Here is a 13,309-nt window from a genome sequence, read left to right as displayed (position 1 = left end):
TAAAATCTCACAACAAGAAGCGATAGAGCAATTAGATGAAAAGAAGCAGAAATTACAAGCATTGGCCAAACGACTTAGAAAATACAAAAAAAGTGAAAATAGAAGGAAACAAAACCAAACATTCAACACAAACCAAAAGAAATTTTACCAGACAATAGATAACACACACATTAAAATAGACAATCCACCAAACATAACAGACATGGAACACTTCTGGAGCAACATATGGTCAAACCCGGTACAACATAACAGGCATGCACGGTGGATACAAGCAGAAACAGACACATACAAGATGATACCACAAATGCCTGAAGTGATAATTTTGCAACATGAAGTCACCCAAGCAATTAATTCTACTCACAATTGGAAAGCCCCTGGAAAAGATAAAATTGCAAATTTCTGGCTAAAGAAGTTCACCTCAACACATTCACATCTAACTAAATTATTTAATAGTTACATTGCAGACCCATACACATTCCCTGATACACTTACACATGGAATAACTTATCTGAAACCTAAAGATCAAACAGACACAGCAAACCCAGCTAAATATCGCCCCATAACATGCCTACCAACAATATACAAAATATTAACTTCAGTCATTACACAGAAATTAATGACATATACATCACGGAACAAAATTATAAATGAAGAACAAAAAGGCTGTTGCAAAGGAGGACGAGGATGTAAAGAGCAACTGATAATAGATGCAGAGGTGACATATCAAGCTAAAACTAAACAAAGGTCGCTACACTACGCATACATTGATTACCAAAAAGCTTTTGATTGTGTACCCCACTCATGGTTACTACAAATATTGGAAATATACAAAGTAGATCCTAAATTGATACAGTTCCTAAACATAGTAATGAAAAATTGGAAAACCACACTTAATATCCAAACAAATTCAAATAATATCACATCACAGCCAATACAGATTAAGCGTGGAATATACCAAGGAGACTCATTAAGTCCTTTCTGGTTCTGCTGTGCTCTGAACCCACTATCCAACATGCTAAATAATACAAATTATGGATATAATATTACTGGAACATACCAACACAAAATCACACATTTGCTATACATGGATGATCTAAAACTACTGGCAGCAACCAATCAACAACTCAACCAATTACTAAAGATAACAGAAGTATTCAGCAATGATATAAATATGGCTTTTGGAACAGACAAATGTAAGAAAAATAGCATTGTCAGGGGAAAACACACTAAACAAGAAGATTACATATTGGATAACCCCAGTGACTGCATAGAAGAGATGGAAAAAACAGATGCCTATAAATATCTAGGATACAGACAAAAAATAGGAATAGAATAATACAAATATTAAAGAAGAACTAAAAGAAAAATATAGACAAAGACTAACAAAAATACTGAAAACAGAATTGACAGCAAGAAACAAGACAAAAGCTATAAATGCGTATGCTATACCAATATTGACCTACTCATTTGGAGTAGTGAAATGGAGTAACACAGACCTAGAAGCACTCAATACACTTACACGATCACAATGCCACAAATATAGAATACATCACATACATTCAGCAACTGAAAGATTCACATTAAGTAGAAAGGAAGGAGGAAGGGGATTTATCGACATAAAAAACCTACATTATGGACAGGTAGACAATTTAAGAAAATTCTTTCTAGAACGAGCAGAAACTAGCAAAATACACAAAGCAATCACTCATATAAATACATCGGCTACACCACCGCAATTTCATAACCACTTCTACAACCCTTTAGATCACATAACATCAACCGATACGAAGAAAGTAAATTGGAAAAAGAAAACGCTACATGGCAAGCACCCGTATCATCTAACACAGCCATACATCGATCAAGACGCATCCAACACGTGGCTAAGAAAAGGCAAATTATTCAGTGAGACGGAAGGATTCATGATTGCAATATAGGATCAAACAATAAACACCAGATATTACAGCAAGCATATTATTAAAGATCCCAATACCACAACAGATAAATGCAGACTTTGAAAACAACAAATAGAAACAGTAGATCACATCACAAGTGGATGTACAATACTAGCAAATACAGAATACCCCAGAAGACATGACAATGTAGCAAAAATAATACATCAACAGCTTGCCATAAAACATAAACTAATAAAACAACACGCTCCCACATACAAGTATGCACCACAAAATGTACTGGAGAATGATGAATACAAATTATACTGGAACAGAACCATTATAACAGATAAAACAACACCACATCACAAACCTGACATCATACTCACCAATAAAAAGAAGAAATTAACACAACTAATCGAAATATCCATACCCAATACAACAAATATACAAAAGAAAACAGGAGAAAAAATTGAAAAATACATCCAACTGGCTGAGGAAGTCAAGGACATGTGGCATCAGAATAAAGTTGACATTATACCAATTATACTATCAACTACAGGAGTCATACCACACAATATCCACCAGTACATCAATGCAATACAGCTACATCCAAACTTATGTATACAACTACAGAAATCCGTAATTATTGATACATGTTCAATTACCCGAAAGTTCCTAAATGCAATATAACATACACCGTACAGTTAAATGGAAGTGACGCTTGATCAAGGTCCGCGTCACTTTCGATTTTTAACCAGACCTAAGGTCTGAGAAAAATAGAAATAATAATAATAATAATAATAATAATAATAATAACCAGACATAATGTCTGAGAAAGGAAAGAAAGAAAGAAATAATAATAATAATAATAATAATAATAATAAATTAAACAAAGAAACTTTAAAGTCTTCATAATATTCTTGAACTTTAACCACTTGGGTGCAGGTGGACTCTACAAATGCATTTCAAATGGATACCTTTGTGTACATGATGTAAATGATACTAAAATTATAGCTATAGCTGTAAAAAAAAATTAAGTGAGAAGTGTTAATGTATGTATGTGTTGTATATTAAAATCGTGTACTAAACACTGACCACTTTCATTGCAGGTTCTGTAAATATTACTGCAAATGTAATCACTTTTGACCTCCAGAAACCCTATTCACTCCTGTCATCTGTGACTGTGATAGTTCTAACTTTTACATGTCTTCAATAAATTTAAAATAATAATTTTAAATATAGTTTATTAAAAATTTTTCTTTCAAAAATTCAGTCTCGATTACACCACGTATGCTTCAAGAACATAGGTGACCGGTTTTGGTCATATCACATGAGCATCATCAGACCTGTAATTTAATTTAGAAAGTAATCGAAACCTTACTAGATTGACAATGACAGAATGCTTATAAGGATAAAATACGTGACCGTTGGACAGTTTTGTAACTGCGGCTCCGGCTTGTCCTGCAAGTCCCTGCTTACAGAGCTCCCTTCGCATGCCACTTTAGCCCCGACAGGGTTTGCTTGTGCGGCAATCAGTTCTGCGGTGACTACAAAAGCTGTCGCCATCTTATTTTTTGTCACAATTCTCTTCGACGAGCACCTGTCGCGGTCACTTGACACTCACTTCTGTCTCTGCTGCAACTTATCGGACAGTATTCCTCCAGTTTCCCATTGTGAAATATAAATCTTTGATTCGGTGCCTTTCGAAACGCCAAACATTTCGGATACCTCGGCTATGACCCCACTCTATTTCTTCTCGGACCACAGATAAATTAGAACGTAATGGTCACTGTGATATTGGAATTTTAATAAAAGTGATTTATGGTAATCACATAATTATTCTGATATTATCAGACAGAGCCATCCTTCTGTGGACTGATGATCTCAGTAGTTACGTCCCGTAGTGCTCGGAGCCATCCTTCCACAACAAATTGATAGTTTCAGAATTTCGTGCATATTTAATGTATGGGGAGCAATTTGCATTTTATATTTACATTCTTGCTTAACATTTAATCGACCTATTATTGTGGTGATTTGGTTTCTAATTTTCTCAGCTGTTACACTCTGTGATCAGAATATAGTTGTGTTAATTCATTTGTACAGGCTAGTTGTAACGGTCTTTAAGGCCTGGCCGATGTGAGCATAAAACACTACGAAAAAGTTTGTGATCGATGAAACCCAAATCGGGCACCGTATTGTCACTGTAGGGTTCCCCGAGAGAACGAGAACGTACTCTGTGGAAATGATTCCGGTGGGTGCAAACTGTAAAGAGTTCTCGATTGATGCTTTCTGCTCGATTTGAGACCTCGGACCCGTTGTAACACTTATTCTCATTTATTGACTTTTCTTTTAACTGAAATGTAGATGGAAAATTATCAGATGTAAAAGCAATTACAGGTGTGCACCGGGAATGTATTTTCGAACACTTGCTGTTCGTGTTGTATATCAGTGACCTTGTGGACAAAATTAATAGTAGGTAGCCTCAGCCTTTTTGCACATGACACAGTTACCAATAATGAAGTACTGTCTGATAGAGGAAGCTTAAATATTTGTGCCAATCTTTATATGATTTCAAAATGGTGCAGATATTGCCAACTTGTTTTAAATTTCAGAAATGTAAAGCTGAGCACTTCACAAAACAAAAAAGTTGTGTCCTACGACCGTAATATCGGTGAATTACAGTTTGAATCGCCCGACGCATACAAATACATGGGTGTAACACTTCGTGTGCCTACTAAGTGGAACGATCACGTAGCCTCAGTCGTGGGTAAAGCAGGTGGTAGACTTTGATTTATTGGTGGAATACTAGGGAAGTGTAATCAGTGTACAAAGGAGATTGCTTGCAAATCACTCGTGCAACCCATTCTAGAATGTTGTTAAAGTGTATGGCACCTGAACCAAATAAGAGTAGGAGAAGATACTGAATGTATACAGAGAAGGGCAGCACAAATGGTCAGAGGTTTGTTTGATTCATGGGAGAGTGTCACAGAGATGCTGAAGAAATTTATGTGGCTGACTTGTGAAGATGGGCTTAAACTATCCTGGGAAAAGCCTATGTACAAAGCTTAAAGAACCAGAATTAAATGACGATGCTAGTAATATATTTGGCCCCCTACGTATCACTCATGTAGGGATCGTGAGGACAAGATTAGATTAATTACAGCACACAGAGAGGTATTTAAACCACCATTCTTCTCACACTCCGTGTATGAATGGAAAGGGAAGAAATTGTAATAACTGATTCAGTGGGACATACCGTCTGCCATGTACTTAGGTTGTCTGCAGAGAGTGGGTGTAGATGTAAATGTAGATAAGCAGGGAGTGGGATAGAGTTGTAGAGGTTTCTGGTATTATTCAGTCTGAACATCAAGCAAGCTATGATGGAAACAAAGTATAAATTTGGATAGTGACTTAAGGTTCAGGGACAGATAATAAAAACTTAACAATTTGCTGATGACGTTGTAATTCTGTTCGAGGTGGCAAAGGACTCGAGAGAACAGGTGAATAGTGTCGTTACTACCTCAATAAAACGTTTTAAGATGAATATTGAGAAAAGTAAAAATAAAGGTTAATGGAATGTAGTCAATTTAAATCAGTTTACTCTGATAGAACTGGATTAGGAAATGAGGCACTGAAAGTAGATGATCAGTTTTGCTGCTTGGGTAGCAAAATAACTGATAATGGTTGAAGAAGAGAGGGTATAAAATGAAAGATGTCAACAGTGAGAAAGTGTAAGATATGGAACTTGGACAAGAAGCAAATGTGGTGCTACAGAAGATGAGATTGGTATATTGAATAACTAATGAGGAAGTACTGAATCAGATAGGGGAAAAAAGAACTTTGTAGTACATGACTGGAAGAAGGGATCGGTTGACAGGACATATTCTCAGACATGAAGGGACTACCAATTTAGTACTGTACGGAAGCGCGAGGGGTAAAAGTTGTAGAGGGATACCAAGAGATGAATTCAGTAGGCAGATTTGCTAGTGCTGTAGTAGTTATTCAGAGATAGAGGCTTGCACAGGATAGAGTAGTGTGGAGAGCTGCATCAAACCAGTCTTTATACTGAAGACCACATCATCATCATCATCTACTGCTACTACTACTACTACCTACTACTACTACTACTACTACTACTACTACTACTACTCCTAAGCCAGATTTGCTTTCTTAAAGGGTAGTGTCCAGCATAGCATCCATTTGATCATGTGCTACCAGTTGTCCATTTCCCCTCTCAGAAAGCCCAAGTGCAACTGCAGTTGCTTTGTGTGTCTTATGGTCTTATACCTGTTCTTTCAAGATTTTTCTTGACACCTGTGCACTGAGATGTTCCTTCTTTAGTTTTGAATCAATAATGTTGACGGTGAATTGCATCTATTTTAAGTCATTCCTTCTAATTTTAGAATATACAAAGTTTCACAACTGGAGTGGTCAGTATTCAGGGAAATGACAGGAAGGATCATTCAAAGCAAAAAAACTCTATTAAACATTGGCTCTAAAACACATACCTTAAGAGCTTTGATCAGTAGAAAAGATGAATGTCTCAGTAATGATGATGGAGTGCTCATAGCTCTTAAAGTATGGAGTTGAGAGCCCATGTTTACTAGATTTTTTTGTGCTTCGAATGATCGGTCCTATCGTATCCCTGAATATTGACCATTTCTCTTGGGACATCCTGTATTTCTTGTTGAAATATCTTGAATATAGATCCATTTTTATAGTTTGGAGCCAGTGTTGTATGTTAGATCTTTCTCTCTTTTCTTTGGTTTCCGCTAGTAAACAACTCTGAGAGAAGACAAGACCTCAGACGTGTACACACACACACACTGGTTTTATGACAGAGTTCTAATAATGAATTTTGATATTTATGGAAAAGTATTTTTTGTTGAAAATGTCTTGTGCACTTTGGGCATTGGCCGTAATCCATTCACGAGATACAAGGTGTGTTCAGTAAGTAAGTGTACTGTGACCATAATGGGCTGGTTCACTCCTCCTCATGCTCCTCTTACCCTACTCTTTTCTCTGTCACAACTTGACATAATTAAGCTCCTATAGTCCAAATAATGTCACAGCAGCTTGCTATTACATACTTCTTGACTTTTTAGTAAGCATAATTACAATCATAATGTTTTGTTAAGCTTTCCCTTCTGTTGGCAAAATTACCAGAACTCCCACACTTAGGTCTCACACTTCTCTATTTAACATTTTTCTTACTTACTGAGAGCTTTATCATTGTCTTAAATGTGAACATTGATTAATGTATTAAAATTTTTCAGCAAATATGACTTTTACAAAACTGATCTTTTTCTTTTTTTTTGGGGGGGGGGGGGGGGAGAGGAGGAGAGATTGTACAATTTAAGTGACATTAATAATGCACGCCTCGATATTTGCAGATTATGGATTGACGTTACTAGTTTGTCTACTTACTGATTTGAGATTATAAATGGAAGAAAAATTACAATCGAAACTGAGGCATATCTATACAAAAGAACTAAAAGACAGTGCAAATGTTAAAAGATAAATAACAAATATGAAATATAAAAGGTGCACCTCAAACCTTTGGGTGATCGGTCTCGAAAAATAAAGGAAATAAGGGCTAAAAACAAAATACCTTTAGTTTCCTTCAGTGTGATCACTATTAGTAGCAACACGCATCTGACATCTGTTGTAAAGCTGTCGGAAACTGTTGGTAAACATTTCTCGTTTAATTGCTCGAAGTACTGCGATCACACGTCGTCGTACAGACACAGTGTTTGCTCGTCAACTTTCTCGCTCGACAAGAGGTGACTGTTGTCGAATATTCTCCAGATTTGCACGAGTCAGAGTTTTTCTTGTGTCTCCACCTTATATTAGCCCTGAAAGCCTTGCGCTTCACAGGCGTTACGTGTAACTGTGGTGCTTCAGAGAATTCCAGAAAAGCCTTTTCTGGCAGTTTCCGACAGCTTTACAACCGATGACACAAGTACGTCGAAGCTAATGGCAATTCCTTTGAGGGCCAGTAAAGGTACTTTGTTTGTAGCTCTCGTTTCCTTTATTTTACGAGATCGTGCACCGAATGTTTCAGACTTATCTCGTAGACGGGTGTCAGGTTGTATACTACACAGTCCAGCCACATTAATGTGAGCACAGCCTACGTCCGATGTCGACACTCGCAGATGGCAGACGGCAGTGTTAGACTCGGAGGGTATATAGAGCACATCGGGTCGACGCAGAAAACTGCAGCTGTCGACATAATGTGGAAACGGAGAGATTTCGAAAGGTCACGGTTGTCGGCTTTCGGGGTAAAGGTGGTAGCATTTCCAAAATGACTAAGTTTATAAACCAGTGTGCTGCCTCATATGTCGTGTATTATGCCAAAATTGAAGTGTCCAAAAGCGACAGAGAGACAACTGTGGTGCACTGCAGGCCACGGACGACAGGGGTGAATGACAGCTGTGGAGATGTGTACGGCTGAATAGACGTGCAGCCGTCGATCCCCCAGATGAACTGAGGGGTTACCGACAGTGTCTCCCCAGCGACCGTTCGGTGAGCATTGCTGCATACGGGCCTCCACAGCAGGCACCTGGTTCGTGCACTGGTGCTAACTGCTGTGAAGGCTGGAATTTGCACACCACTACAGCAAGTGGGTGCCCACAAGTAGCTGTAGGTGACCTTTCCAGGTGAATCGTGTTTTACGATCCGCCGGAGAGACGGCAGTTGGCGAGTACAGTGTGAAATGTCTAAAAGCGAAGGAGCCCGGGCCGGAGGAGGGAGCGTTACGGTCTGTGGAATGTTTTCCTAACATTCCCCGGGTGATCTCGTCACTCTCGAAGGCACAGTGGATTGACACAGCTGTGTATCTATCTGTGGGGACTGTGTGCATCCCTACGTGTAGTTTGTTTTTCCTCAGCACGGTGGCATCTACCAGTAGGAAGATGCAATATATCGCACAGCTTGCAGTGTCCGCGTGTGTTTTTGAGACACCACGATGAGCTTGCCGTACTCCCCTGGTCGCCGAACTCGCCGAATTTGAGCCCACCGTGTCAATCTGGCTCTTTGCACCACGGGTTCTCAACTGAGAAACCTAGTGCAGGTGGCCACGGCCCTGGAGTAGACTTGGCCTCTCGTCGAATCTCTTCCTACGTGTCCGCACTGAGAAAGGTGGTTTTTCGGGCTTTTGACAGGTGGTCGCATTAATACGACTGGACGTGTGTAGTTGTGTGCACTGTGTTCTCTAATACTGCATAACATTGGCTGTTACTTCACAATGTTTTGAAGGGCAATTGCAAAGCAGGTGGAACGAGAATTAACAGTTCATTATTATTGTAATGGTGAGATAATTGTTAATAATTACTGGTGTCATTCGTAAAACTCGGCACTTTGAAGGAAATGTGTAGTCATTTCAAAAAGTGCCACTGAGGTGTATTTCATTATGTTGTTCTGCAGGCTTCACCAACTTCGACCTGCTGGGCGACTTCGGGAAGATCCGGTGGCTGGGCAACATGGAGATTGTGCTTCTGTACAACGTGGGTTTTGGCGGCTGCGCCGCACTGTGCCTCGCCAACAGGTTCACGGCGAAGGTGCGGCAGGAGCTCTGGTCGTGGTAGGTGGCTGCCGTGCTGGCGAGGGGGTGCGGGCACGTTTCTTACGATCCTTGTCTGCCGCAAACACTGAATGAAATATTGAGTCTTTATCGTTCCGTACAGCTGCCCTTTTGTCTTCAATTAACTGTGGAGACTTTCACATTTTGCTGCCTACGCGTAAATCTAATCTGCATCTGCACGATTACTCTGCAATTCGTACGTATGTGAACCACTTTTAGACTTATTTCTGTACTGTTCCACTCGAGAATAGTGTGCCAGTGAATGAACACTTAACGCTTTCCGTGCACGCTGTTTTATCACAGTGATCATTTGTCCATACCACACAGCAGTATTGCAGAAGAGGAAGTACAAGGATAATGTAGGCAGCCTCTTTAGAAGACTTATTGCATCTTTTAAGTGTTCTGCCAATAAAACAGAATCTTGGTTTCACCTTCCCCACACCATTTTCTGTGCAGTTGTTCCGGTTTTAAGTTGTTCACAATTATAATCCCTAGGTATTTAGTTGTATTGACAGCCTTTAAATTTGTGAAATTTAACAGATTCCTTCTAGTTCTCATGTCGATGACCTCACACTTGACCTTTGCAACTCACTCTCACTTTTTGCACCGTACAGATATCTTGTCTAAATAATTTTGCAATTTGGTTTGATCTTTTGATGAGTTTAATGGATGACAAATGACAGCAGCATCTGAAAAAAAATTTTAGAGGGATGCTCAGATTGGCTCGCACATAATTCATATAGTTCAGGAAGAGCAGAGAGTCTGTAACACTTCCTGGTGAGCAACACGTATCACTTCACATCAATTAATACAAATTATGGTCTGTCTGATAGCCAACTACAAATGCAGTGGCCTAAGTGAGATGATACGCCATAGGTGTGCAGTTTGTTTAGAAGTTGCTTGTGAGGGATGTTATCGAACGCCTTCTGGAAATCTAGAAATACAGAACCAATTTGAGATCCTTTGCTGGTAACACTGATTACTTCATGTGAATAAAGAACCATTTGTACTGGTCAAGGACTGTATTTTCAGAATCTGTGCTGGTTATGTGAGACTGAAAACACAGCTGAACTTTTGTGCAGTGTCCTCCTTCAGAGCTTACTGGTTAATGAAAACTACTGCTTTCAAATACATGCCTGCTTAGCCCAGTACTGCAGCTCAACTGGGACAGGAGGAGGGGGGGTGGGGGTGGTGCAGAAGGCAGATCAATGGCCGAGGGCAGGCCAAATAGGGAAGACGCTTCACCAAATGCCATAGATGGGAGTTGTTATTACAACACAGTCTTCAGTCACACCGTTTTCTTGGCCTGATGCTCTGCTGTTCCACTCAGAGCCCTCAGTGCCATACACTTGACTACATTAAGCTGCACACAAACTGCCCCCTCATACCTCCTATATTTAACTTCCCACTTCACCTGTTCTGAGCTTAAAGCAACTTCTTTGCTGAAGGGAGAGCATGGCGCAACTTTGCTGTGATGCTGTCCTGCACCCTACCCTCCTCCCCCCCCTTCGACCCTACTCTCTCCCCCTTCGACCCTACTCTCTCCCCCTCATCGACCCTACTCTCTCCCCCTCATCGACCCTACTCTCTCCCCCTCATCGACCCTACTCTCTCCCCCTCATCGACCCTACTCTCTCCCCCTCATCGACCCTACTCTCTCCCCCTCATCGACCCTACTCTCTCCCCCCTCATCGACCCTACTCTCTCCCCCTCATCGACCCTACTCTCTCCCCCTCATCGACCCTACTCTCTCCCCCTCATCGACCCTACTCTCTCCCCCTCATCGACCCTACTCTCTCCCCCTCATCGACCCTACTCTCTCCCCCTCATCGACCCTACTCTCTCCCCCTCATCGACCCTACTCTCTCCCCCTCATCGACCCTACTCTCTCCCCCTCATCGACCCTACTCTCTCCCCCTCATCGACCCTACTCTCTCCCCCTCATCGACCCTACTCTCTCCCCCTCATCGACCCTACTCTCTCCCCCTCATCGACCCTACTCTCTCCCCCTCATCGACCCTACTCTCTCCCCCTCATCGACCCTACTCTCTCCCCCTCATCGACCCTACTCTCTCCCCCTCATCGAACTCTCTCCCCCTCATCGACCCTACTCTCTCCCCCTCATCGACCCTACTCTCTCCCCCTCATCGACCCTACTCTCTCCCCCTCATCGACCCTACTCTCTCCCCCTCATCGACCCTACTCTCTCCCCCTCATCGACCCTACTCTCTCCCCCTCATCGACCCTACTCTCTCCCCCTCATCGACCCTACTCTCTCCCCCTCATCGACCCTACTCTCTCCCCCTCATCGACCCTACTCTCTCCCCCTCATCGACCCTACTCTCTCCCCCTCATCGACCCTACTCTCTCCCCCTCATCGACCCTACTCTGTCCCCCTCATCGACCCTACTCTGTCCCCCTCATCGACCCTACTCTGTCCCCCTCATCGACCCTACTCTGTCCCCCTCATCGACCCTACTCTGTCCCCCCTCATCGACCCTACTCTGTCCCCCTCATCGACCCTACTCTGTCCCCCTCATCGACCCTACTCTGTCCCCCCCATCGACCCTACTCTCTCCCCCCCATCGTCCCTACTCTCTCCCCCCCATCGTCCCTACTCTCTCCCCCCCATCGTCCCTACTCTCTCCCCCCCCATCGACCCTACTCTCTCCCCCCCCATCGACCCTACTCTCTCCCCCCCCATCGACCGTACTCTCTCCCCCCCCTTCGACCGTACTCTCTCCCCCCCCCTTCGACCGTACTCTCTCCCCCCCCTTCGACCCTACTCTCTCCCCCCCCTTCGACCCTACTCTCTCCCCCCCCCCCTTCGACCCTACTCTCTCCCCCCCCCCTTCGACCCTACTCTCTCCCCCCCCCCCTTCGACCCTACTCTCTCCCCCCCCCCTTCGACCCTACTCTCTCCCCCCCCCCTTCGACCCTACTCTCTCCCCCCCCCTGACCCTACTCTCTCTCACCCCCCGCCCCTGACCCTACTCTCTCTCACCCCCCGCCCCTGACCCTACTCTCTCTCACCCCCCGCCCCTGACCCTACTCTCTCTCACCCCCCGCCCCTGACCCTACTCTCTCTCACCCCCCGCCCCTGACCCTACTCTCTCTCACCCCCCCGCCCCTGACCCTACTCTCTCTCACCCCCCGCCCCTGACCCTACTCTCTCTCACCCCCCGCCCCTGACCCTACTCTCTCTCACCCCCCGCCCCTGACCCTACTCTCTCTCACCCCCCGCCCCTGACCCTACTCTCTCTCACCCCCCGCCCCTGACCCTACTCTCTCTCACCCCCCCGCCCCTGACCCTACTCTCTCTCACCCCCCGCCCCTGACCCTACTCTCTCTCACCCCCCGCCCCTGACCCTACTCTCTCTCACCCCCCGCCCCTGACCCTACTCTCTCTCACCCCCCGCCCCTGACCCTACTCTCTCTCACCCCCCGCCCCTGACCCTACTCTCTCTCACCCCCCGCCCCTGACCCTACTCTCTCTCACCCCCCCGCCCCTGACCCTACTCTCTCTCACCCCCCCGCCCCTGACCCTACTCTCTCTCACCCCCCGCCCCTGACCCTACTCTCTCTCACCCCCCGCCCCTGACCCTACTCTCTCTCACCCCCCGCCCCTGACCCTACTCTCTCTCACCCCCCGCCCCTGACCCTACTCTCTCTCACCCCCCGCCCCTGACCCTACTCTCTCTCACCCCCCGCCCCTGACCCTACTCTCTCTCACCCCCCGCCCCTGACCCTACTCTCTCTCACCCCCCGCCCCTGACCCTACTCTCTCTCACCCCCCGCCCCTGACCCTACTCTCTCTCACCCCCCGCCCCTGACC

The 13,309-nt window shown here is 44.0% G+C and overlaps 1 protein-coding gene across 2 annotated transcripts in view; it reads left to right on the top strand.

Annotated features, from left to right (window-relative positions):
• Positions 1–13,309, top strand: part of LOC126109731 (protein Lilipod) — a 368,395-nt gene that overhangs the window by 309,162 nt on the left and 45,924 nt on the right. For both annotated transcript variants that reach the window (XM_049914783.1, XM_049914782.1), the window contains exon 10: positions 9,318–9,474. In XM_049914783.1, the coding sequence (XP_049770740.1) occupies positions 9,318–9,474 (157 nt within the window). The remainder of the gene's footprint in view (positions 1–9,317; positions 9,475–13,309) is intronic.

Source organism: Schistocerca cancellata, chromosome 12 (genome assembly GCF_023864275.1).
Source record: "Schistocerca cancellata isolate TAMUIC-IGC-003103 chromosome 12, iqSchCanc2.1, whole genome shotgun sequence".
Lineage (NCBI taxonomy): Eukaryota > Metazoa > Arthropoda > Insecta > Orthoptera > Acrididae > Schistocerca > Schistocerca cancellata.
This window is presented reverse-complemented; position numbering and strand designations above follow the sequence as displayed.